Genomic DNA, 25,913 nt, shown 5'->3' on the forward strand with positions numbered 1-25,913 from the left:
ATAAACTTAAATTAAAAGAAAATTTTTCTTTTAAATGTCACTAATAACTAATTATTTAGCTGTTCTAGATAAATTTTTATTTACTAGGGAAAAATTACAAATTCATCGCGTTTTCTCATGGCTCATTAGCTCAGTTGGTTAGAGCGTCGTGCTAATAACGCGAAGGTCGCGGGTTCGATCCCCCCATGAGCCAATTTTTTTGTTTTTAATATTAAAACTAGTAATATTTTTTAATTTTCAATTAATACTTGTAAAAATAATAAAAAAATTTCAATAGAAAATTCATTTTTTATTTTAATAATTTGTGAAAAATCTCACAGTGACGGTGGATAGATATTAAAAGCCAATCATTCAAAAATAAATTGTCTTTTAATAAATAACAAAAGAAATTACTCAGTGTGTACCTGTATAATACCTGTAAAAATATGATTAGTTAACATCCTATTCTAAACAAAATTACTCTTATTTTGCATCTTTATATAATTTTAAAAATTAATTAATGTTGCTCCATAATAATATTCTTTAAAACAGTAATTGAAAAGTTAATTTATTTTATATTGTTTAATGCATGTTATTATTTAAAAACTTACTAAAATTTTAATTATTATATTTTCTATAATTTAATAAAAAAAAATTAAGCTTTATATTGTGCAAGGCATAAAAATAATTTTTATTTTTTAAAAAATAATCTTTTCTTGGAACTCAAAATTTGATTTCTCCAAATACGAAAATGAATATAATTTGAATAATTATTTTTAATTAAAAATTACAAATATTTAAAAAAGTTCCAAGAAAAGAAAAAGTCTAATCTAAATAAATAAAAACAATCCACCTGCTAAATAAACAATTAAGTTTTTTGTAATCTTAATTAGTTTAATTGTCACTGTAAGATTTTTCTAATAAATTGCAACTTGCCACCGCTACCTGGAGACAAGAGGGACTTACAAATTGTAAAATTCCTCCAGAGATGTTAGCAGCATATCCTTCACTTGGGATAATTCCTGAAGATCTTTAGTAGAAGCAGGAAACAATTTTGGGACCACATGAAGACGATGTTAGATATCCTCCACCTGGGGACCACTTTCTCAGCATCCTTTTTGTTATCGGTTAATCCTACAAGTAAACAATAAATATAAATATCTAGAAAATCTGTACAAGATAGTTAAACTTTTTCATGTTAAAAATTAATTATGAATTTAAATTTTGATTCTTAATTTTCATTTAAAGTATTTTAATTAATAAATTAAAAATTTTATTCTTGAATTTAAAAAAGTATTAAAAACACCAAATGTAGTGTAAAGCTGGAAAAAAATTACCACTTGTAAATTTTTTTCAATTTTCTTAATTTTTCATTAATTTAAGTAAATAAATTAATAGATTTCTTAAAACAATTGCTAAATAATAGAATAATACAAATTTAAAACGAAAATTATTGTCCAAGAGGTGTTGACCTCTAGTCACTTGTGCTAGAACTACAAATTTAAAGGTTATGTAAGTAAGTGTCAAAATTACCGGATGTTAATACATCTTGATCAGAAAGTCATGTTAAAATTGTAATATGGACGAATAAAAAATGTTGAATGTAATAATATTTTAATTAAAAAAACACTATGTTCTGTTAAATATAATCAGTTATCGGTTTAAAAAATTAGCAACATTTCAATTAATTTTCGTTAGAATATAATGAATGTAGCTGCAAATATAGTTCTACCAACTCATAAAAAAAAATTCAACACTTGAGCCAATATGACAAAAAAAAACCTGAAAATTAATTTTAAATATTTTTACGTTATTTAGTGTAATATACAAAAAAAAATGTATTATTTCATAAAATTAATATTTTTTAATAAATATTAAGTTATTTTCAAAAATATTTTGATTTTCGATTGCTGAAAAAAACCTGAAATCTAATTTTAAGAAATATTTTTACGTTATTTAGTGTAATATATAAAAAAAATAATTTATTATTTTATGAAATTAATATTTTTTAATAAATATTGTTATTTTCAACAATATTTTGATTTTCGATTGCTAAAAAGTTGGATGCGCCAACCGCCAAGGATTTATTGAACAAGATGGCCGACAGCGTAAAGCCATCAGCAGGCCGGGTGCATCTTTTTTCATTTTCAACTAAATTTATTGAAAATCAGAAAAAGAACACTCTGGTGAAATCCAAAATGTTCTCGTATGCATATTTGATGAAGAATTTGTAAAAAATTCTATGAAATTCGATCGTATATGAAAACATTGTGAGGTTATTTTGCCTCTATTCAATTACTGAAAATAAATATATTTACCATAAATGCTGCCACAATTTTGCTAGAATCTTGAAATATACGTATAACTGAACTAAATTATACAAAAACTTTGATTAAATATTAAACGATGATTAAAACATTGATGAATTATTTTTCTCTGCAACGACAAACGTTCACCTGCAACTTTTCAGCGTCTTGCTTCTAGAATGCAGTGTTGCCAATCCAACATAAAAAAATTATCAACTTGGCCAAAGTGGCAGCCAACATAACAACAAAAAAATTCAAATTCGTAATAATAAATCATTTAAAATTAAAAGAATCTCTTTTAAAATAAATAATACTAATAATTAAATATGTAAAATAGAAAAATTATTTATATATTAAAAATACTTATTATAAAGGATATTAATATAATTTCTCGATTCAAAATGGTTACAGATACGCATGCGCTCGGGAAATATTTTGTGTTTGTGTTAAACATAACCTACAAATGTTAATCGGCTTTTTTAGATAAAATTAATATTTTTCATTAGATTTAAAGGATATTATTTAAATAAACAGGTATTTAAATAACTATTTACTAAAAAAAATTTTTTCTGAATTCACAATATAATTATGCATTTAATTATAAGTTTAAATTTTAAACATAATGGACATAAACAAGCATGATATACATGCACAAATATTAATATTTATTTCAATATTATTCAATTAAAATTAAATTATTTATATAAAAGTAATATTTACAGAAATTCGAAATTTATAATTAATTTTTTTTTGATGAAATTAAGTCGGAAAATTATTCTAATAAAATTTTAATTATTCTAATTAAATTTTCATAGATAAACAATTTGATTTTTCTTTAAGATAAAAACCTAAAAATGGATGCAGATCTTTATGACGAATTTGGTAATTATATTGGTCCGGATTTAGCATCTGAAAGTGAAGATGAAACTGAATATGGAAATATTGGAGACGATGGAGATGATAGGGATAGATCCGATGAGGAAATGGAAGAGGACAAAGACGATGTTCGCGATCAAATGGAACAAAATTCAACGGCTGTTGTTTTACACGAAGATAAACGATATTATCCAAGTGCATTAGAAGTTTATGGACCACAGGTAAAAAATTTTCTATTTTTGCTTTATTTAAAAAAAATTCTATTCCTTTTCTTGTTTTATGATTTTGAAATATTTTTTCATTGGATTTATATATTTTTCTTAGGTTGAAGTTCTTGTACAAGAAGAAGATGCACAACCTCTTGAGAAACCATTAGTTGAGCCAACAAAGAAACCAAAATTTCAATTAAAACAACAACAACTTCCTGATACATCGTACAATATAGAATTTCTCGCCGATATGATGGACGCTCCTCATTTAATACGTAATGTTGTTTTACTAGGTCATTTACATCATGGAAAAACAACGTTAGTCGATTGTCTCGTGAGACAAACACATCCGTATATTCATTCAGTGACTGATGAAAAACCATTACGATATACTGATACACTTTTTACCGAACAACAAAGAGGCGTTTCGATAAAAGCAGCGCCAGTTACTCTTCTTTTACAAGACGTTAAATCAAAATCATATCTTTTAAATATTTTCGATACACCGGGACATGTGAATTTTTCCGACGAAGCAACAGCTGCAATTCGTCTATCGGATGGTGCTATGTTAATTGTCGACGCCGCCGAGGGAATGATGTTGAATACTGAACGTTTATTGAAACATGCAATACAAGAGAAAATTGCCATAACCGTTTGTATCAATAAAATTGATCGTCTAATATTGGAATTGAAATTACCACCATTGGATGCCTATTATAAATTGAGACATATTGTCGAAGATATTAATAATAAAATAGCCGAACATTCAACAGATGAAAATCCTGGTTTTGTATCGCCTGCATTTGGCAATGTTTGTTTTGCCAGTTCTGAATATAATGTTTGTTTTACATTAAAATCATTTGCTGCACTTTATGCAAGACGTAGTCCATCGGTTAATGTCAATGAATTTGCCAAAAGATTATGGGGTGATATTTATTTTAATTCAAAAACACGAAAATTCACCAAAAAACCAGCACACAATACGGCACAACGAAGTTTCATTGAATTTATTTTAGAGCCACTTTATAAAATTTTTGCACAAGTTGTTGGTGATGTGGACTCAACTTTGCCTGGTGGTGAGAATTTAGAAAAATATATTATTATTATTTATTACTCTTGTTTAATTACAAATTGTGTTTACAAGAGGAATTAAGCAAAAAAAAAATTTACAAAGTAAATTAAAAGTGTAAAATTAAAATTAAGCGCTAGCAGTAAAGAAAAATATATTAAATAATAAATAAATATTTTTTTCCTTTTCAGTTCTGGATCAATTGGGAATTAGATTGACATCAGAAGAAATGAAAATGAACATAAGACCACTGTTGAGATTGGTTTGCACACGATTTTTAGGCGATATGTCTGGATTTGTTGACATGTGCGTGAATCATATTCCCAGTCCTCATGATCATGCAGCTGTTAAAGTTCAACATATTTACACGGGACCGACTGACACTCCATTAGCTTTGGATATGATAAATTGCGATCCAGATGTAAATATTTTTTTTTGAATTTAATTCTTTTTTTTCAATTTTCAGGATCGCTATCAAATCGGGAAAACGACGTGAATTTTTTAATTAAACCTTAAAATTTGATTAAAAATTCGCATTTTCGAATTAAATAATATTTAAAAGAAATAAAATTATAATTTATTAATTTTTAATTTGCAATTTTTCATTAACAGGGAAGATTGATGATTCACAGTGCAAAAATGTATCCAACGGAAGATTGTACATTGTTTCATGTATTGGGACGAGTGATGTCAGGCACACTTGAAGCTGGACAACGTGTACGTGTTCTTGGCGAAGCTTATAGTCGCGTTGACGAGGAAGATTCACGTGTACTCACTGTGGGACGTTTATGGATCAGTGAAGCACGTTATTCCATTGAATTGAGTCGTGTACCAGCGGGAAATTGGGTACTCATTGAGGGTATCGATAAATCAATTGTTAAAACAAGTACAATCACTGATTTAACAAGTTCCGATGATTTATACATATTCCGACCATTAAAATTCAATACACAAAGTGTAATAAAAATAGCCGTTGAACCAGTGAATCCATCGGAATTACCAAAAATGTTGGACGGTTTGAGAAAAGTGAATAAAAGTTATCCACTTTTGGGTACAAGAGTCGAGGAAAGTGGTGAACACGTTGTTCTTGGTACTGGTGAATTATATCTCGATTGTGCAATGCACGATTTACGACGTATGTATTCGGAAATTGATATTAAAGTCGCCGATCCTGTTGTATCGTTCGCTGAGACTGTTGTTGAGACAAGTTCATTGAAATGTTTCGCCGAAACACCAAATAAAAAGAATAAATTGACAATGATTGCTGAACCATTGGAGAAAGGATTAGCCGAGGATATTGAAAATGAAAAAGTCAAAATCACCTGGAACAAGTGAGTTTGTTTTTCATTTATAAATTATTTACAAAATTTATGATTAATTTTTTTGAATTTCACAGGAAAAAATTGGGTGAATTTTTTCAAACCACCTACGATTGGGATTTACTTGCTGCGAGAAGTATTTGGGCATTTGGTCCAGATGCAACTGGACCAAATATTCTTGTTGATGACACTTTACCATCAGAGGTGGATAAATCTTTACTGAATAGTGCTCGCGATGCAATTGTTCAAGGATTTCAATGGGGCACACGAGAAGGTCCTCTTTGCGAGGAGCCAATTCGTAATGTGAAATTTAAAATTCTAGACGCAGTCATTGCACAGGAACCATTACATCGGGGAGGTGGGTATTTTTTTCAAAAAAAAATCTTCCCTTTTAAACAGAATAAAAAAGAAATTTAAAATTTACAGGTGGACAAATAATTCCAACGGCACGTCGTGTTGCATATTCGGCATTTTTAATGGCAACACCACGTCTTATGGAACCTTATCTTTTTGTTGAGGTTCAAGCGCCGGCCGATTGTGTTTCTGCTGTTTATACAGTTTTGGCAAAAAGACGTGGTCACGTGACACAGGACGCACCAGTCGCTGGTTCTCCTCTCTATACAATAAAAGCCTTTATTCCGGCAATTGATAGTTTTGGTTTTGAAACTGATTTAAGGACACACACTCAGGGACAAGCATTTTGTCTCTCAGTGTTTCATCATTGGCAAATTGTACCTGGTGATCCACTTGACAAGAGTATTACAATTAGACCACTTGAACCACAGCCACCAACTCATTTGGCACGTGAATTTATGTTAAAAACACGAAGACGAAAAGGATTATCCGAAGATGTTTCAATTAATAAATTTTTCGACGATCCTATGTTGTTGGAATTGGCACGACAGGATGTCCTTCTCAATTATCCCATGTAATAATATATTGCAATTTATTTCCAAGTATTGACTGTAAATATATATTATGCATTTTTATCGCGGAAAATTAACTTGTGCATTTTTTTTATCAGACGATAATAAAAATTATGTATTACTTTTCGAATAAATTTTTCCAATGAAAAAAAAATTGGCATTTTTATAAAAAAACAAAAAAGTAATTTTGAAATAAAAAAATTAATAAAGGTGAAAATTAATAGGACAATTTTACCTTACCAATAATCAATATTATATTGACAATTTTATTACATTACACACATACATAACGAACATGGTAGGTCAATTTTTTTTTTCCATTAATATAATTATAATTGAATTACTTTATGCAGTCGTGGATTAAGTTACATGTTACTATTATTTTTTTCTCAAAAGTAACTTTCAATAGTTACAAGAAAAAAAAAGGTAATTCTCTCTGCCCAGGACTTAAATTCAGTATACATTATCTAATAAAAAAAAAAACTTAGTCATTCTCGCGAACTTAGTCATACAAGTTTAATTTCACTTGCACCGCATTATAAGACGAAAAATAGTTTTGCCTGTGATAATTTTATCTAATGACAAAACTTATTTTTTTTTTTTTTCATAATAACAAGGGACGTCTATTATTATATTATATTAACGCAGTAATATACGTGTACATATTATATATACAAAACATGAAAAGGAAAAAAAAAATTACATAAAAATTTGAATTGTCCCTTAGGCATCCTCTCTCTCTCTTTCTCATGTAAATAGGCTAAAAATTTATTTATTGGAAGTGGATATTCTATAATTTTATCGTGGAAGCTTCAAAAATATTTTAAAGAAGCCCTTTGCTAGTCTTATAAATTATAAAACAGCATTCATTCTATCTGATAAACTATTCCTTCAGACGTGAAGTAACACATTCATTAAAATTCGTTTTATCTTTGCTGAACTAGATCAATACGATTGACATATATATTTATAATATAATAATTGAGAACGCTTCGGTTCTCTCTAAATACCACCGGCATTTTTATTTCTATCAAATAATCTCACGATTAGAGTAATTTTTGAAAGCTTGGAATGTTTTTTTTTTCCACAAAATGAAACACAATTTCTAGATGTCTTTAATTTGCATTATTAAGGATATTCGATTCATTGATTTAAACGAGTCAATAAACAATTCGTTAAAAATTATATTTTTAAAATATAAAATTTTCAGTAATTATTATTTAATAATATTAAAATAATTGAACAATTATTTGTACTTTTTGGTTAATTTTTCAAAAAAGTGAAATTCTTGATATTAAAATACAATTGAATTTTTTATATATATTTAAATTATTTTTTTCTTAATGATATATTTGTCCGTTCTTTTTTTTATATTAGTCATGTCAGTGTCTCGAATATCCGTAAATAATTAAACTAGACTAATTCTACTTTTTTTTTCCTAATACAGGTTTTTAGCCATAAATAACTCTAACAACTCCTATTGAGTTTTTTTTTCTTCAATTTACGTCTATTGTAATAATACAAGTGTGCCCGCATTAAAACTATGTACGAATAATTCGTTAAAAAAAAGAAAATTTTTTTTCATTTAAAGATACCAACGCCTATAGAAAAAAATTCCATTTGGTACTGTTCACTTGAATAATTAATTAATATTAATTAGGCCTAATTGGCTCAATTAAAAAGTATTCTTTTTTTTTACTAAACATTTCGTTAAAGTTTACACATACAAAATGAAACTTTTTTCAAGAAAGACGTATATCAATTATGTAAAAAGAAAAAAAAGTTTTCTTTTTCTTTTTTTCTTAAGAAGAACCACTCTCAATTATAATGTAGACTATCAATGAAATATGAAATCTTTCCACTGAAAAATTGGAACAATGAAAGAAAAGAGATTCTCGAAGTCTTTTGCTCTTAAATAAATAAAATCAAGGAAGAGAAAATTTTTTATCAGTACAATTAAAAAAAAAAATTCCTTAAAAAAATAAAATGACCTAAATATTATTTAAAATTATTTTTTAAAAATGATTTAAAAAAATCAATTTTTTCTAAAAAAAAAAAAAAAACAAAATTTTTGTTTTTTTGTAAATCATGATATATTAAAAACAATAAGTCATAAATACGAGGCCCTCGCATGAATATGATATGTTTTCATATTTAGTTTTACTTCTTCTTCTTCTTCTTCTTTTATAAATATATAATAAAAAAGGGAAATACAAAAAGCAATTCTTAAATAAATTATTGATTCATCGAGCCTCTATTTTTGTTTAGTCCTTCTGTCACAATAAAGCGTTTCCTAGCCTCATGAAGAAAATTACATTTTTTCTTTAAAACAAATAAAAAAAAAAGAAGTGTAAAAAAAATTCATGAAATGTTTTTTTCAATTATTCCTTCTGACTAGATAAAAAATAAGTCTAAAAAATATTAGTTTACAAAACATAGAAGACACTGATTGAGAAAAAAAAACAAGCGCAGCAAAAAAAAAAATTTGCCGTGTTAAAAAAAAGACAATAAAACTGAGAACCTGTTCTGAAAACTTGAAATATTGATATTTTCGACAAAAAAAAAAATAAAAAAAAACATTTCCTCTCCTTATTTTACTTAAGGTTTACCATATGCACTTAATTTCTATTTGATACGTTATTACATCTGCGAATTTGTCTCCAAAAACCCAATAATATATCAGGGTATATTTTTCTTTTAAAAAAAAAATCCCACCGTGAGATTCACAAAAAATTGATTTTTTCAATCATTAAAATTACTTTTACTACTACTACTACAAATGATTCTCTTATTGTAAATTATTTTTTAATTTAAGTAATCTTTTTTGAAATAAAAAAAAAATGAAGATATTATATTATATGTAAACCAATTTTTAGTCATAAAAGAAAAAATTATTTTTTGTTAGTGTCACGATGGAAAGTTTTGTTAATCATTTGCAAATTGTTTAAGTGAACCAAACTCATGAATAATATTATTAACAGTCTTTTTTTATAATCATCATCTGAAAAACTCGTCATTTAAATGAGTCAAAGTCAATTCAAGACTAGTAACTTGAAACATTTTAAATGAGGACTGAAAAATTGTTTCAAGTAAACTTGTATAAATTTTCTTTGATTCAATATCAAAATTTAAAAAAAAAATCATAAAATATTCATGCGCTTGGCCACTACACTGCAATAAATGAATGAATTTAATGTTCACTTATATTGACAATTAAAAGACGTAAGATGAAACGCCACTTTGTTCCTAAGGGTCAAACAATACTATCCGGAGGATTAGTTAAACTCACTGGCTGAGCATTTTGAACGAGATTTGACTTCGTAGTTGTTGATGTTGATGCTTGAGAAGCTGTCGCCGATGCTGCTGATGTTCTCATTTCATGGAAAGATGCCCTGAAAAAAATTTTAATTCGTCACTTGTCAAGAATAAATATTAAAATTAATTTTTGCTAATTTGCGAAATTACAATTCTACTGTGTGTACTTTTGTGAATCTTTTGCTAATAAGAAAAAAAAAATTTAAACTTAATATACAAATATAAGAAAAAACAAACAATGAAAATTATTTTTTTCAGAAAAAATATTTGAAAATTTTTGTTATCCAAGTCTAATAATTTTCATTGTTTGACAATAAATGTTAATTATTACAACAAGCGTTCATCTACATTCATAAATTAAAGCTATTTATAAATAAAAATAATAATAATAAAAAGCGAACACAAGAAGGCAAGCCAAAGCGACAGGTGCATAATGGCGGAATAATTTAAACGAACAAAAAAAAAGTCTAGAAAATAAGTGAAGTAAACAAGCGTAGCTTTAAATTAGATGTATTATTGCCTCGTTAATGAAGTGGTGCAATTAATTTGTTTTAATTTTTTTTATGGATTTATGTCGGCCTCCAGACATCAGGATCTTCCATAAGAGTAGCATGTTGATCTGTGGAAAGTGGAGCCGCTCCCTGAGGAGAACCCACGACAGAAGTTGGCAATCCTGTAGGATCGGGTCTGGCCCCTCTGTTAGTGTATCAGTTTCATAACATTTTCAGTAAAAATTCACAAAACATATACATATAAAACAATTTAAATTAATTTAAAAATACACAAAATCACATGAAACTAATCAATATTCTTTTTTTTTTTTATATATTAAACATTCGATTAAAAAGAAAAAAAAAAATTTTTTTCATAATAATTTAAACGTAAATTAACTCAATATGATTTATTAGATGATAAATGATTGCGTCTGCCACCCTTAAAACACATCTTCACAAAACATTAGTTGTTACAATTAAAATTGAAATCCTGCGATTAACATAAAGCATTTTGTTTTCTTAATTTATTATAAATTGATTTACTTACTTTTTTCCAATAGCCATCATTCCGTAAATTAATCCTGTTGCAAAAATTAATCCACTACCAAAAAAGATGGAGAAACCTAGGCACAAAATTAATGGCACTATACCTAATCTGAAATATCAAAAAATTAGAATTAATAAATTATTTTTAACCTTAAACGTTGTCTTTAGATTCCTTTTTTTTTTGTACTTACCCACAATACAAGGCAGCTCTGTTCCAATATGGTCTTTTTTCGGCCATATCACTGAAATTTTGTACGAAATCTAAAAATAAGCAACAACAAGGAGCTTCGATAACAACAACAGTGAATCCAGCAAGCATTAAACAAATGCTCCCTAATATACAACTAACGTTGAAAATTGAAGTTATAATATTAAACAATCCTAGAATTATCGCAACTGAAACAGATTTAAATAAAATATTTCATTAATTTTTTTAAATAAAACGAAATTTAATTTAAACTTCTCAATTTTAAATAATAACAAAGGAAAATATATTTTTAAAAAAAACATTCTCAATACAAAATAATAATTTATAAATCTTAATGGAAAACAATATAAAAAAAAATGAGTAACAATAAAATATCAAATCGAGATAAATTGGATCATATATACGAATATCAGCAAAAACTTATTTATTACAAAGTAGTATCTCTGATACAACAGGTGTTTTTCTTTTTTTTTTTTTTGAATAACGAAACCCAATAATGAGTTTACCGAGAAAAAAATAAGGAAATATGACCTTAATTGTACATACATATTGTGCGATAAAAGGAAAATTAACGATTGAATATAAAAATAGGTAGACATTGATCGGAAAAAGGAAGCTAGTTGAAAAATATGGCCGATGAATTATTTTCAATTAAGAAGTATAAATGTTTTATTTTAAAAAAAAATATATATTAATGTACTTACTGCCACCTCCTACTGTACCGAGACCTCGTCCCGAGTATTTCAACCACCAGGGTACATCGTCCTTGGCGACGAGGTCCTCACCTGGCCTCTGCATGATAGCTGTCAATTTTTCCCCGAATGACTGAAAACAAAGATCACTTTCACTTTCTGAATTAAATTCCGATATTTGTAAACACTTTTCTTTTTCTAGAATTCACACTAATTACCATTTTCTTTTAATATCGCGTTCCCTAACTCAAACAGCTGACAAGTAGCTGAATTTTATCGTCGTATGCAAATGAAATTTTTTTAATGGAAAATGTAACCTACAATGAAATTCTCTGAACATATGCAAGTATCGAAAATTTTTTCGCGATTTATCGAAATTATTGCCAGGGTTGAATAAGTAAAGAAATAATATTAAAAATTAGTATACAATAAACCCAATTAAAAATCAATTTTCATTAATGTTGAAAAGAATGTTGCATTATAATTTGACAAATAATATAACAAATCTGTATTCATTTTTATTTTAATTGACTCTATTTATTATAAACTACCTTCGATACATTACTTTCCCAACCCTTGTTTTGCAATACGTAAAAATGCGTCTGCTACTTGACAGAATATTTTTCATGTGATTCTTGAGAAACACAATTAATGTATAAAATTTATTAATATGGCAGGTTATAATTTTAAAAATAAAAAAGAAGTCGAAGAATATCTCAAAAAACTTTATACGGAATATAGTTTTGGTTGTCTCAGTGAAAAAAATCCAGAAGGTGAGATCATATTTTTTTTAAATATAACCTCTCTTTCGAAAAAATTTAATTCACTTTTTGATTGGTAATTTTTTGTTTTTTATTCAGTGTGTCATTTACTCGGTGATTATAATGAGGCAATATTAAAGAATAAAGAAAAAAGTGGAGAAATTTATAAACAAAATTGTGATAATTTTAATTTTGCAAGAAGTTGCTACAAATACGCACGCTATAATGTAACTGGTAAGTTATGTCAGCAAATTTACTGTTAGTTACCGAAATTTTCAAAATTTAGCGGTACACTGTAAAAAAAGTCATTGTTATTTTACATCGTATTACGATGGAAATTTTGTGCACACGTTAAACCTGTGGATTTACATGTAGCGTGTTAAGGAAATTTATATGCAGCGTGTAATCTAACACAACCTATATGTTTTTTCACATTTTCAAATATAAACATCGGCAAACCATTAGTTGAATTACACACTGCATGTTTATTCCATGTGGCGTGTTATTCTCCCTTGGCCATGTAATTAAGGTTTTTCATATTCATATTCACTTCGGCCATTCACACTAAGTATGTTATCTCTGGCGTTCGTTTGTTTTTCAAGTGGTTTTTCTGATTTTGTTTTGCCAGACTCAAACACAAAAGTACTGCAGAGACTATTAAGTTTTGCTTTAAATGTTTAATTATATTGTATTGTAATATTTTTATAAAAAAAGTTCTGTATGAAAATTTTTAAAGAAAAGTTGCGAGAATTACGAATTTCAATATTTAAAAACATTTTAAATAATAATTTAGTTCAAAAGAAAAAAATATTCGATCGATTTATCAGATTTTGTTTCCTTTAATTATAATATAATTATTGTTAAGAAAAAAGAGAAAAAAAAATTACAAGCAAATGCTATAAATACAACATTTGCAGGTTTATATTACATGCATAAGTTGAATTACATGCTGCATGTTTTTCCAAAAATATATAGGTATTCACTTTGAAAAACATGCAGTGTGTAATTCGACAGATGGTATTCTGATGGTTATATTTGAGGGATGTGAAAAAACATATAGGTTGTGTTAGATTACACGCTGCATGTCAATCCACAGGTTTAACGTGTGCACAAAATTTCCATCGTAATACGATGTAAAATAACACTGACTTTTTTTACAGTGTAATTTTCAAATATTAGTTTAACATAATTTATTTTATTTATTTATCTCTCTATTTTACTTGTTATTTTGCTGTTCATTTCTATGTTTATTTACTTATCTTTTTCTTTATCAATAATTTTCTATATCTTAATATATTATAATATATTATATAATTTTTTTTTCTATTTTATTAAAAAAAAAAAAAAAAATGAGGAATACTATTGAGTTTCGTAAAACAAAAAATAAAAAAAATAAAATTTTGTTTATTTTAAATCAAAATTAAAATTTTATTTATTTAATTAATTTTAAAGTTAATACTTGAATATTTTTATTATTAAATTTAATTAATTTTTTATTAATTGCTAAAAATAGTGAAAAAATACTATTATATTCGATTTCTTTGAAAGTATAGTATTTATCCTCACGAGTTCATAAAAAAGAAAGCGCCATGGGGTCTCTTTAATGTTTGGTTACCATTTGGAGTAAGATATTTAAATCTTTCAAACATGAAAGAAGAAAGCTGGAGTGTTAAGAATTAATAAATTCTAGAAAACACATGTTACCCCCTCAAACTGCTCAAAAATATTTTCATAACACAAGTATTAGCTTTTTCTTCAGAAACAAAAATTATTTGATCAATGAAAAAAATTTATAACAATAATTCTCGATATCGACATTTAAAAAAAAAAAAATTTATATTCAATTATTTCAATTTCGAAAAAATGTTATTATTACGCCAATTAATATTATTTTATACAAAAATTTAATTTAAAAAATTAATAAATAATATACAGAAAGATTAAAAAATTAAATTAATTAATTAAACAATTTTTTCAATAATAATATTCAAATGAATTTGAATAAACAGAATATAATTTTGTAAAGAAAATTAATAATTTATTTCAGGTGAAAAGAATTGTGAGAAAAATATGAAAAAAGCTTATCAATATATGAAAAAAGGTTGTGAATTTGGTGATGGTGCAGCGTGTTTATATATGGGTATGATGATTATTTCAAAGGATGATATTGGAGTTGAAAAAAATGAAGTCGTCATCAAAGAAGGACTTGAAATGATAAGAAAAGCATGTTATGAAATGAAAGAACCAAGAGGTTGTTCAATATTAGGTAAAATGTATTTAAATGGAGTAAAAGATTTTGTCGCAAAAGATGAAAAATCTGCCTATACTTTATTTGAAAAAAGTTGTAATGATGGTGATGATTCGAGCGCGTGTTTTACTCTTGCGCAAATGCTCGGTCGTGGTATTGGAGTTGAAAAAAATATGGAATTAGCCCATAAATTTAGAAAAAAAGCTGCTGAAATTGAAGAAGATAATAGAAAAAATTCAGAAATAAAATTCCAACAAGGGGCCTTCATGTAATTTACTAATTTAAGGTACACTAAATTTTTTTTTTCCCAAATTATTTAAAGTAAAAATTTTTAAAAAAAAGTTACTTTTTTTAAATACAAATATTAAATTTAATGACAAATATTTTTAATTATTTACAGTACAGTTGAAATTTGTCAGAAAGACAGAAATGCAAATGCGTTGCATTTAATCTTGAAAAAAAACGACTTTTTTCCCAAGATTTCCAAAATAAAATGATCAACGTGCATTGACAGAGATCACCAGATAAATTGGTTCCTATCTATGTCAAAGTTGTCTTTAAAATAGTAAATAAAAAATATCGTTTCAGATAAGAAGAACCTAAAGACACGTATGTAAATAGTGAAAATTGTTCTACTTACGTTGATTGCATGTAAGATAAAAATAACAATCGAATTGTAAAAACGAAAGGTTATTGGAACTTTTTATATTATTAACAACAATTATTCTATATTGTTATTTAAATAGACAATAAATTAGTTCTTGTTTTAAAGATGGATTTTTTTTTATTTATTTTATTCTAATCAGTTTAATTATTATTTTATTAAATAAAATCGTGTTTAATAATTATTTTTTTTAAATTATGTTTTTGCATTGCAATTTTTTAAGAAGAAGGTAACTATAGAACATTTAGAGAGAAAAAAACATTTAACAAATAATAACAATGAACAAAATGTTCCGAACACGTTTTACAACATAATAATTAAACAATTTTCCTTATCAATGATTATTTTGTATTTAAAGAAAACATTCAAGTTTTACCTTTTAAGTTCAAATTTCATTTTATAAAAAATATCCAACTTTATATTTTTCCTTCTTTAAAAAAGTTAATTAAAAATAAATTAAAAATTTAATATTCATATTAAGGAATTAATTTCAAATTAATTAAAAAATTTGTTAGTATAATAAATTTGATAATTCATTTAAAAAATATATTTTTAAAAATTTTAAATACCGGTTAAATTTTTTTTTGGAAATAATTGATAAAGGAAAGAAATTTTATGACAAAGGTGATAAAGGAAAAAATTGATAAAGTAATACTTTAAAATTGATAAAAGTGGTTCCAAAGTACGCAGTATCTTTATATGCAATCCCTCCTTTCCTTTTTATTTATCCCTCTCATGAAAGTCCATTTACTTAGAGGCTCCATTCTCCAACTGCTAGTGACCATTAGTCGTGATTCTGACTTTGGTAAAACTTGATCGTTAATAATTTATCAGTACACACATTTATCATGAGATACATCACGGCTACAATTGGCTTAACAGTCCTATTTTATTTCGTGAGTATTAAGAAATTATTATCTATTTATTATTACAATTTTCCAATATATAAATAAAAATACTTTTCTATATTTTTGTTTATCAATTAAATTTTAAATATTTTAAATTACAGATGGCCAATGGACAGACAATTTTCAATGTTGATATTTACTACGAAGCCTTATGTCCTGACAGTCAATTTTTTGTGAAAGAACAACTTGTTCGATCATATCCCGATCTTAAAAAACATCTTCACATAAATTTTATTCCTTATGGAAAAGCGGAGGTTTGTAAATTTCTTTATTTACAAAATTTCAATGACTATTTCAATTTAATTTCATAAAAAAGAATCCAATATGAATAAAACAGTCAAAATTATATTTTTATATTAAAAATTTTATTTAATATGTAAATTAAAATTTTTTTTAATTTAAATTTTAAAGAATTTAGAAAATTCAAAAAAAAAATGTTAATGAAAAATTTAAATTTACAGCATAAAAAAGTCGACTCAACCTGGCATTTTTCATGCCAACATGGTCCAGCCGAGTGCCGTGGAAATAAGGCCCAAGCTTGTGCCATTAATGAAATAAAAAATCTTGGACTCAAATTGCAAGACGAACAACAATTATTGGTAGATCTTGTTGGTTGCGCCATGACTAGTCAAAATCCCGAAATTTCCGTTCCTTCGGTATGTTGTTTATAAAATATACTGCTTTTAAAAATTTATTATAAAATTTTTATTTCCACAATTAACAGGAAATTAATAACAAGGCAATTTTTATAATATTTTAACAAAAAAAAAAATGGAAAATATTTCAAATACTTTAAAAAATAATAATATCATTTTTGTGTGTTTATTCAGTGTGCATTGAAAATTGGCTTAAAAGAAGATTTAAAGAATCGTATCGTTATTTGCAAAGGAAATTCTCAGGGTGATGAACTTTTATCCGAATATGGAAGAATTTCAAATAATTTCCAAAATCCAATATCATTCGTGCCATCAATAGTAATTAACGGAGTAAGTAGAAATTAATTTAATAGAAAATAAATTCTATGCCCTTCAAAAAAAAGAGGAAAACTCAAAATTCAGTGGACTAAAAAAAAAAGATATGATTGAAAAAATTGAGTTTTGAAGACAATATATATATACTCTTGAAAGTTGAAAGTCAACAGGAATCTCATAAAATTAAACAGTAAATAATTAACGTAAGTGGCGCTTCAGAGATTTCCCTTTCACTCACATAACTGTTTCTTGTGTAAATTTATTTTCTTTCAATCACATCTCTTTTTTTAAGTCCCTATAAAATACATTCAAACTCTTTGAGTTCATTAATTTTTGAAACCAATCAAATTTAAATTATTAAAAATCTTACAATTTTGTTTCAATTATTTATCAATTAAATTTTTAATGTTTTAAAAAAATACATTTTTAAAATAAAATTAATCTTTTTCTTTTTTTTTAAATCTAAATTTAAGATTAAAAAATATCAAATTCTTTGATTCACAGTCTTCACAATATCAAAACATGGCATTCAGAAAATTTAAAGAATTAATTTGCTCACTTATTCCGTCCAATGAGAGACCCGCTAGTTGCAAGGTCGTCAACTAACAGAAAAAGGAGATACGTGGGGTCATCAAAAAAGATTGGTGATGGTAATTTAAATAAAAAAAAAAAGAAAACGTTCTATTACTCATTAATCAAGGTCTATTTTCTAATTTATATTCATTCACTACAAAATACTTATATTTTTTTTTTTATGTACAAAAATAAACTCATCATCAAATTATCACGTATTCACTTACATCGATATATTTAACACTCTCAGTAGCAAAATATCAAATTAAAATATATCACTTAATAAAATAAACACTTTCATAATAATAATAATAATAATAATAAAAAAGAGAATATAAGAAAATTATCAAATTATCTATACATTAAAATAGAAACTTTCATTGTAAAACGTCATTTTTATATCGCAGATAGAATATATAATTATAAAATATAAATTCGAAATTTGGTCCATTTTCTTGAGATCACGAGTAAATCTGATTAAAAAATTCAGATATTTACCAAAAAAAACAAAAACTCTAACCAGCGATAAAAATCGACTCTTCAAAGTTCGTTAACTCCAAAAATTGTTGTTCAATATCGGATCCGAGTTCTTGAAAATTTTCATAATCTGCAAAGAAAACAAAAATCAAAATTATTTTTCTTTTTCAATAAATAAAATTATAATTAATAGATAAATATTTAAGTAACTAAGTACTTACTCAATTAAAAATCTAACATTCTTTCATTTATTATAATAAAAAAAAAAAATGAAAATAAATTATTTTCAATTTATATTATAAATAAAAAATAAAATTTCTTTTTCAAACAACGATTTTCTCATTTCAATTATATATATTCTTTCGTGAAAAAAGGCAAAAGAATTTTTAAAGAGCGTTGAGTTGAGATAAATTTCAAATAAAAATACTTCTGTTATGTGTCTCTTATAAAATTCGATTGTTCATGGTGTAAAGTGTGTAAAAATGGATCGGGTACGTGCGATGCACGTGTCACTTGCGTCGTGCGTGGCGCGTGCGTTACGTACACGAGCAAGTCCAAAAAAAAACCCCTTCCCCCCCTCAAAAAAAAAAAGAAGAGTAAGAATATTATTTTAAGACTCGGTGTGGGGTAAAAGCATAAAGCAACTAAACCTCCTCTGAGATTCATAATGGTGGACCAAAAGCGTGACAATGACAAGATGCTTACATCGCGTATTTCAACCATAAAAATTGATTATATTCATTTCATTCTTGTCCTCACATTCCTAAGCAAACTCGTGATTCAAAAAACCTTCAAATACTTTGCATTCATTCGCGTGTTCATATTTATTTACTATTACACTCTCAAGATAACATGTAAACTTTGGAAAATTTATTTATCATTAAATAATATTGAATGTAAATAATATTGAACAAAAATGATCAATTTTAGATAATTAAATACAAAATTAATGAAAACAAAAAGAAATCAATTTAATTAAAAATTAATAAATTATCTAAAAAGAATAAAATACAAGGATCAGTTAGGAAAACTTTTCGATACGAGATTTCAGATAAGATTGAAATAAATTTTTTTTTTCCTTTTGATTGTTGCAATGACTCATCAATATTTTGCACACGATATGATATAATATTCTTATAATTTAAAAAAAAAAAAGAATTAACTCTTTACCTGTAACATTATTATCGTTGTAATTGTCATCGGTGAGAAATCGTTTCACTGATTCATAGGGAATATATTCCTGTTGGCTGTCATCAAAATTAAGAGAAAATTCACTTTCATCTTCATCCAATAAATCGGAACCTTTTCGACTACGATAATTTCCATTGTTATTCGATATCATTTGTTGATTGTCCAATCGTAAAACTTTTGTATTCGTTGTTTCCTGATAAATTCGATTTAATGGCTGTTCTTTACATGATAATCCTGACGATTGTTTCTGTTGATTTGATGACGAATTTTCCGTATGATTTTTCAAATGTTTTCGTAAACTCGATGGATCCGTGTAACGTTTGCCACAACCAGTAACTTGACATGCGTATGGTTTCTAGAATTAGAAATAATTTTAATTAAAACAAATACATAAATATGTCTATAATAATAATTTATTAAAATACATTTTAACATTTCTAATTATTACAATATGAAAAGGTAAAAAGTGGTTTAATTATTTTTTAAAGAATAATTACCGTATCGTAATGAGTTCTCTGATGTTTTGCACGATCGCTGCTATTGCTAAAAGCTTTTGAACAACCACGATGCTGACAAGCATAGGGCCTCTCACCAGTGTGTGATCTTTGATGGATTTTTAAATTTTCCAGACGAGAAAATGCCTTCGTACAGCCAGCAAACTGAAAAAAAAAGTTAACAGTTTTCATATTAAAAACATTTCACATTTAATAAAGAGTTTTTTTTTATTTTACAGGGTGATTTTTATGTTCCGGATCGCTTAAAAATTTAATTTTTAATTTCATTTTTTAAACAACAAAAAAGTGTAATTTAAAAAAAAATTTTAGAGGGTCATAAAAATCACCCTGTATAAGCAAAATAGATTTTTTTTTACAAAATTATACAAAACTTTACAATTACAATTTATTTATCTGAAATTAAAATTTAAATACCAAAAATAAACGCATATTTTAAAAAATAAAACATGAAAAAAATAATTTACAAAAAATAAAATTTCGTTTATTTATAAAAAATAGAGCTAGGAAAATTTTTTTTCAATAACATAGTTTTGAAAATTCAAAATTGATACTTTTTAATATTTAATAATAATTTAAAAAAATGTTATTAGCAATAATTTTAATTTTTTGAGTTCATGTGAATAAATATAAAAAAAAATTTAGATTTAAACTACTTACTGGACATTTATTAGGTTTTTCGCCACTGTGAACCCTCATATGAATGAGTAATTTGTAACGAGCATTGAAAGGACGTGCCCGTGGACATCCTTGCCAATGACACGTAAATTCATCCTGACTGGTATTTGAATTATTTGCATTATTATGATCTCGTTCCTTATCCTTATCGCGATCCTTATGGCTTCTTCTGCTATGAACATGGGAATGTGATGACGACGATTCAACATGTCTCTTTTCAATGTGTCGTACCAAACCTTCTTGTTCCGTGAAAACACTACCGCAGTCGATCCACTGACAGCGATACTCTTCATTTTGTCTGTCTCCTAAAAAAAAAAATTGTTTTAAATTAATTACAAATAATTTTTACCAAACAAAACAAAAACATATTTTTTTCCCAAAAATAATTAATTGAAACTCTATTTATTAATAAATTTTGTTTAATATTAAACTAATAAGAAATAGATCATTTAAAAAAGTACACAAAAAAAAAAGAATTTGTAAAATGAAAATTTCCGTACCATAGGAATCGTCTCGTTTTGTTGAGTTTTCTATTTTTATAGATGGAACTCGACGATGATTATTGGCAATTAAAAGTCCCTCATTTCTCGGCAGGACAATTTGATTGTCGTCAATATTTTGTATTTGAAAATCCTGAATATTGTGTTTGAAATTGATTGGAGTTGTTGATTGTTGTGATGACATTAGATGACCAACGGCATAACAGGAAGATGACGATGATGTGTCATTAACAATTTCTGTTTGTTCTGAGAGATCATGATAAGTTGATCCTTTTGACAATTCAAAATTCGTTATCAATGTCGTTGGATCACCTCGAATTAAACCCAAATCAAATTCATCAATAATTTGTAAACTATCATTTGTATTTGTGTCATTTAAAATATCGTTAATTTGTAAATTCAAATTTTGCACTTCCTGTGGCTCTTGGAACTCTTCAAATACCTGCAAAATTAATTAATTAGTTTTCAATTTTAAAATTAGTACATTTTTTTATTTTTAGTACATTTAACTTTTTCATTTATAATTAGAATTGTAATAATATAAATTATGTATTATTTTATCGAATTTGAAATAATTTTAGTATTGTTTAAAAAAAAATTTATTTATTGTATTTTGTTCAAAATATTTCATTTCTTTGACGTTCACAATTTTGCAATTTTCATATCTTAACATAACTTTACCGATAACATATGTGAAATAACACGAAACTTGAGTAAATTACAATATGTTTTGCGTCACTCATGACAAAATGAGAAAAACATGAATTGCTTTTTTTTTTGTTTTTAATTATTAACCCTTTTAGTTTTTTAAACAAATAGAAAAACAAACGAACTTATTATTATAATTTAATTTTTCCGTTTAACATAAAATCGAAAATTAATATTTAATAAAAAATTAAAATTCAATGTAAGAAAAATAAAATTACCTGAACATTTGGGAAATCGGAAATTTGACTTCCAAAAGGCCTCGAGAATGAAAAAACAGTTTCAACTGGTGGCAATCGTTGATTCCTCAACACTTCATCGGAAAATTCACCGTATTCACTTTTATGAATTCCACTGCCCCATGTTGGAGTTGAAACTTCACTTCCTGTACTGCCCGGTGAATAAAGATTTCCCGATTCAAAATAATAGGGATCAACTGTTGGATATTGAAATATTGAACTAATTTGATCCCATTCGTTGATCTCTTCTTCTGTCTTTGGACTCAATATCAATGGCGAAAGGGTTGTACTCTCCATCTGTGACGTCGTCCACTCATTCGACATTGAGCTCAATGATGCTCCGGAAAATGTGAAATTTTCACTTTCTCGTTTTATTTGACTATCACTAAAATTCTCTTCTTTCATCAATCCCAAAATTTTTTCAAGATGCATTTTCTTTTCTTTTTTTCTCCTTCTATATATCTTATATATATGCACAATAAAAATTTCAAAATTCGTGTAATTTTATTCTTTCAATTAAAATCATCTTAAAATTGAAATTGTTTGATTAGATTGCAGTTTAGGTTGCTTCTAAATGAGAAATCTTTCTCCTCTATATTATCTCGATTATTACGACACTTATAAGTGTAATATGACGTATGTTCGCAGTTATTTTCTGATGTTTACGCGAAAACACAAATCGTTGAACTGCATTCAAATTTTCCAAGATTTTTATTTCCAAAAGACTAGAATTTTTTATCACTAGAAATTTTCTATTTAATTTTATTTACATCTCCGTATTTTTCTTTTCAATTTTAAATTTTCATATCACCTTTTTGAAAATTATAATCGATTTAATAAATTTTTTTTTTTTCTTAAAATGAAAAAACCCCCAAAAACTAAATAAACGAATTTGGGAAATAAAATTTCAGGGGCCTAAATAAATATAAATTTTTGGTCGATGTTGAGAAAATCACGTTATCTTTGAGACTGAAGATCGCGAGAGCTCGAAGAATGTTGCAAGTGAACTGACCCGAGATAAGAGGAAAGTGTGACTTCTCTCTACTGGTTAGAGGATTGAAAGATGCTGTTGGAGTTTAGAGAAAAGTCCCCCTCCACCCTTGAAAAAGAGATTCTTGTTTGTAAGGGGGATGATGATGATCATGCCTCGAGGACCAGAAAAGAAGAGAGGGCCCTTTTCTCATTGGATGCGCCGCCCACTCGCGTGGCTTTCAAACGGGGTATTTAAATCGGGTATAAATATTATTGAAAATTATCGTCTTCATCAAAAAATGATTTTCATCAAATAAATAAATGATAAAACAATTTATTCCTATATGTAAAATTTCTCACTTCTTTTTAAATATTCTTTTATTTATTTATTGACAAAATTGAATTAAAATTTTTCTATTTTCAAAAAATAAAAATTAAAAGCTTTTTTTTAATAACACATAATTTAAAAAAAAAAAATAGTTATGTAATTTGAATATTTATTTAGTTTAGCTTAAAAAAAAAATTTGAAAAAGTTTCGGATTCCTTTTATTATTTATAAATAAATAAATTAATTCTATTTATTCATTACTAAATATTTTTAAGCAATAAGTCGACATAAAAAATGCATTTAAATAAAAACTTTCAAAATTTGTTAAAATCAAAATTCGAAAAAACTAAACTCAATGATTTATGTTATTTTTGAAAATTAATATGATCATCAATTACCAAAAAAGCTGTTAATTAATTTTTTTTTGTAATTTATTATTATTTTCTAATTTATTTACGAAAGGCAAATTTTACTTTCATAAAATAGCTAAATGTAATTTAAATAAAATTAAAATGTCTAATTTAAGTGCTTTTAGATAAAAATTTTTTCAAAATAAATTCGTCAATATAAAAAACTACTAATGAGTCGATTATTGATATAATAATGTCAATCACTAAATCTTTAAAAGTCTGATAAGATTATATTGAAAATAATGTAAACTTCACGCCCATTTATGAGGAACCCCTTAAAATAATTTTACAAAAGAATTTAAGTAAACGAAAAAATTTCTCCCCTACTCTATAATATTAAAATGTGGAAAATTTTTGTGATTTTTTGTTTGTTGGAAATATTTTGGATGTTTAGAAGTATGAATGTGTATATATATATATATATATGATGAGGGTTTCAAGTAAAAGTTTTTGGGGTCGTTAGTCTTCACCGCCTTGTGAACACATGTGCGGGGCCCGTTAGGCCATCGCCTTTTGCTTCCTTCTTTTAAGATGCGTGATGTCTTCGAACTCGTGCAGACTTTTTGCGAGGACAACATGCTCGCCGAAGATGAGGAGAATCATTGTCAAGGAACAATAAACCATCTCTCGAGACATATCTTTTGTTTTGTTGCAATATGTGAATTTAAAAAAACCTGATGAATTCAATGGTGTTTCTTTTTTGCAAGTCTCTCAAAACTTTTTTTTTCTCATCGCACATAGTTCATAATTTACAGATGCAGAACATTCTCTCATTATCTAAAAACAACAATAACATTTTTTTAAATACTTGAAATAATTTCCCTGCAATAAAAAAAAAAAATAGAAAATTAATTAATTTTCTATATAAAAAAATAAAGATTTAAAAAATTTAATTCTTATTATGGAATTTTTAATTTTTAAAATTCTATTAAAATAATATTTGTTTATTGAGAAATAAAAATTTCTCTTAAATAAAAATTTTAAAAAGGATTTTCAGGGAAAATTTTCAAAAATAGTAATTAGGGTAAATAGATGAATAAATAAATAAAATATTACGTGTTAATAAACAGAAATTGAGAGTGTGAAGAAACGGTAGTTACGATGGTAAGTGACGCGTGTGAGACAGCTGGTTTGATATTTTTTTTTTTTTTTCCTCTCCCTCTGATTCGTCCTAGACACGATGACAGGACTTTGGAGTTTTCCAACGCTTTTTCCCACACCACGACGACTTTTATGAGGGGTCAAATGACTTTTCCATATATTCGTTGACTTGAACTCACATTCCAGAACATTGGGGTTCCCTCTGCAAGGATAATTAAAAGAGAAATATTAATGGATTAAGGATCTCCGAAAATTAATTCCTTGAGGCTTCTTAAAATGTTATACAGATGCCAACGACACCCGAGAATATTCTCAAATTTCATATAAATACTTTGACCTTTTACATATGACTTCGACAATAATTGTGGGAAAATATTCCACCTTTTTGCATTTGTCGTGAAACAAAGTTTTTTTTTTTTTTTTAAATTATTAAAAATAATAAAAAATTTAAAATTATTAAAAAAACTTTATTTTTATTAAATATTAAAAAATTTTTATCTTATTAAAGATTAAATTACTATATTAGTTAAAAAAAAAGAAAATTTAATAAACAAATACTAATAAAATTGAAGACATCAATGAAATAATTGTTATTTATAACATAAATAAATAAATGTTTACTTAAAATTATTATTTAACGAAAACAAATTGTTTTCCTGTTTAAAAAAATTTAAACACTTCTATGATATTAATTTTTTTACGATTTGTTTTAAACAAACAAGTATCAAATGATTTC

General features: G+C 26.2%; 5 protein-coding genes and 1 non-coding gene across 10 annotated transcripts; 4 read left to right on the forward strand and 2 right to left on the reverse strand.

Annotated features, from left to right (window-relative positions):
- The first annotated feature begins 119 nt into the window (after window positions 1–119).
- Trnai-aau (transfer RNA isoleucine (anticodon AAU)) lies at window positions 120–193 on the forward strand. The gene has a single exon. It is a non-coding gene; the product is annotated as a tRNA-Ile (tRNA).
- Window positions 194–2,710: 2,517 nt separating this feature from the next.
- Window positions 2,711–6,838, forward strand: LOC127279268 (116 kDa U5 small nuclear ribonucleoprotein component). 2 transcript variants are annotated; one of them, XM_051301523.1, is made up of 7 exons: window positions 2,711–2,819; window positions 3,101–3,382; window positions 3,486–4,446; window positions 4,631–4,860; window positions 5,052–5,770; window positions 5,836–6,116; window positions 6,185–6,838. In XM_051301523.1, the coding sequence occupies exons 2-7, from the start codon at window positions 3,140–3,142 to the stop codon at window positions 6,688–6,690; spliced, it is 2,940 nt and encodes a 979-aa protein (XP_051157480.1). In that variant the 5' UTR covers window positions 2,711–2,819; window positions 3,101–3,139; the 3' UTR covers window positions 6,691–6,838. The 2 variants fall into 2 exon arrangements, with proteins under 2 accessions (XP_051157480.1, XP_051157478.1); XM_051301521.1 differs by having other exon boundaries at window positions 3,126–3,382.
- Window positions 6,839–6,913: 75 nt separating this feature from the next.
- Window positions 6,914–12,323, reverse strand: LOC127279281 (calcium channel flower). 2 transcript variants are annotated; one of them, XM_051301545.1, is made up of 6 exons: window positions 12,158–12,323; window positions 11,952–12,072; window positions 11,231–11,435; window positions 11,041–11,148; window positions 10,520–10,695; window positions 9,931–10,076 (listed from the first exon to the last, which is right to left on the reverse strand). In XM_051301545.1, the coding sequence occupies exons 1-5, from the start codon at window positions 12,158–12,160 to the stop codon at window positions 10,569–10,571; spliced, it is 564 nt and encodes a 187-aa protein (XP_051157502.1). In that variant the 5' UTR covers window positions 12,161–12,323; the 3' UTR covers window positions 9,931–10,076; window positions 10,520–10,568. The 2 variants fall into 2 exon arrangements, with proteins under 2 accessions (XP_051157500.1, XP_051157502.1); XM_051301543.1 differs by lacking the exon at window positions 10,520–10,695 and having other exon boundaries at window positions 6,914–10,076.
- A 182-nt stretch (window positions 12,324–12,505) lies between these two features.
- On the forward strand, window positions 12,506–15,719 carry LOC127279278 (cytochrome c oxidase assembly factor 7 homolog). Of its 3 annotated transcripts, none has more exons than XM_051301539.1 (4): window positions 12,506–12,712; window positions 12,800–12,934; window positions 14,748–15,234; window positions 15,349–15,719. In XM_051301539.1, exons 1-3 carry the CDS (start codon window positions 12,610–12,612, stop codon window positions 15,218–15,220), a joined length of 711 nt encoding a protein of 236 aa, XP_051157496.1. In that variant the 5' UTR covers window positions 12,506–12,609; the 3' UTR covers window positions 15,221–15,234; window positions 15,349–15,719. The 3 variants fall into 3 exon arrangements, with proteins under 3 accessions (XP_051157496.1, XP_051157497.1, XP_051157498.1); XM_051301540.1 differs by having other exon boundaries at window positions 15,354–15,719; XM_051301541.1 differs by having other exon boundaries at window positions 15,537–15,719.
- A 604-nt stretch (window positions 15,720–16,323) lies between these two features.
- Window positions 16,324–18,275, forward strand: LOC127279280 (gamma-interferon-inducible lysosomal thiol reductase-like). Its single transcript, XM_051301542.1, has 5 exons — window positions 16,324–16,508; window positions 16,622–16,774; window positions 16,982–17,176; window positions 17,351–17,506; window positions 17,996–18,275. Exons 1-5 carry the CDS (start codon window positions 16,461–16,463, stop codon window positions 18,095–18,097), a joined length of 654 nt encoding a protein of 217 aa, XP_051157499.1. The 5' UTR covers window positions 16,324–16,460; the 3' UTR covers window positions 18,098–18,275.
- Window positions 18,276–18,430: 155 nt separating this feature from the next.
- Window positions 18,431–23,657, reverse strand: LOC127279271 (uncharacterized). Its single transcript, XM_051301530.1, has 6 exons — window positions 22,349–23,657; window positions 21,423–21,864; window positions 20,905–21,227; window positions 20,230–20,391; window positions 19,712–20,087; window positions 18,431–18,671 (listed from the first exon to the last, which is right to left on the reverse strand). The coding sequence occupies exons 1-6, from the start codon at window positions 22,796–22,798 to the stop codon at window positions 18,580–18,582; spliced, it is 1,845 nt and encodes a 614-aa protein (XP_051157487.1). The 5' UTR covers window positions 22,799–23,657; the 3' UTR covers window positions 18,431–18,579.
- Between the last annotated feature and the right edge of the window lie 2,256 nt (window positions 23,658–25,913).

Source organism: Leptopilina boulardi, unplaced genomic scaffold (assembly GCF_019393585.1).
Source record: "Leptopilina boulardi isolate dan_hultmark-lab unplaced genomic scaffold, ZJU_Lbou_2.1 LbouV2_214, whole genome shotgun sequence".
Classification (NCBI taxonomy): Eukaryota; Metazoa; Arthropoda; class Insecta; order Hymenoptera; family Figitidae; genus Leptopilina; species Leptopilina boulardi.

What these genes read in the sequence shown, in the direction of transcription:
- LOC127279268 (XM_051301523.1), top strand. Translation starts at nt 3,140, where the DNA reads ATGGATGCAGATCTTTATGACGAATTTGGTAATTATATTGGTCCGGAT. An exon ending in TAGAAGTTTATGGACCACAG is followed by an intron (nt 3,383 to 3,485) that starts GTAAAAAATTTT and finishes TATTTTTCTTAG; the next exon opens with GTTGAAGTTCTTGTACAAGA. An exon ending in GGACTCAACTTTGCCTGGTG is followed by an intron (nt 4,447 to 4,630) that starts GTGAGAATTTAG and finishes TTTCCTTTTCAG; the next exon opens with TTCTGGATCAATTGGGAATT.
- LOC127279280 (XM_051301542.1), top strand. Translation starts at nt 16,461, where the DNA reads ATGAGATACATCACGGCTACAATTGGCTTAACAGTCCTATTTTATTTC. An exon ending in CCGAAATTTCCGTTCCTTCG is followed by an intron (nt 17,177 to 17,350) that starts GTATGTTGTTTA and finishes GTGTTTATTCAG; the next exon opens with TGTGCATTGAAAATTGGCTT. An exon ending in CATCAATAGTAATTAACGGA is followed by an intron (nt 17,507 to 17,995) that starts GTAAGTAGAAAT and finishes TTTGATTCACAG; the next exon opens with TCTTCACAATATCAAAACAT.
- LOC127279271 (XM_051301530.1), bottom strand. Translation starts at nt 22,798, where the DNA reads ATGCATCTTGAAAAAATTTTGGGATTGATGAAAGAAGAGAATTTTAGT. An exon ending in AAAACGAGACGATTCCTATG is followed by an intron (nt 21,228 to 21,422) that starts GTACGGAAATTT and finishes TTTTTTTTTTAG; the next exon opens with GAGACAGACAAAATGAAGAG. An exon ending in AAAAACCTAATAAATGTCCA is followed by an intron (nt 20,392 to 20,904) that starts GTAAGTAGTTTA and finishes TTTTTTTTTCAG; the next exon opens with TTTGCTGGCTGTACGAAGGC.
- LOC127279281 (XM_051301543.1), bottom strand. An exon ending in CGGTACAGTAGGAGGTGGCA is followed by an intron (nt 11,436 to 11,951) that starts GTAAGTACATTA and finishes AATCTGTTTCAG; the next exon opens with TTGCGATAATTCTAGGATTG. An exon ending in ATGATGGCTATTGGAAAAAA is followed by an intron (nt 10,077 to 11,040) that starts GTAAGTAAATCA and finishes AATTTTTTTCAG; the next exon opens with GGCATCTTTCCATGAAATGA.
- LOC127279278 (XM_051301539.1), top strand. Translation starts at nt 12,610, where the DNA reads ATGGCAGGTTATAATTTTAAAAATAAAAAAGAAGTCGAAGAATATCTC. An exon ending in CAGTGAAAAAAATCCAGAAG is followed by an intron (nt 12,713 to 12,799) that starts GTGAGATCATAT and finishes TTTTTTATTCAG; the next exon opens with TGTGTCATTTACTCGGTGAT. An exon ending in CGCACGCTATAATGTAACTG is followed by an intron (nt 12,935 to 14,747) that starts GTAAGTTATGTC and finishes AATTTATTTCAG; the next exon opens with GTGAAAAGAATTGTGAGAAA.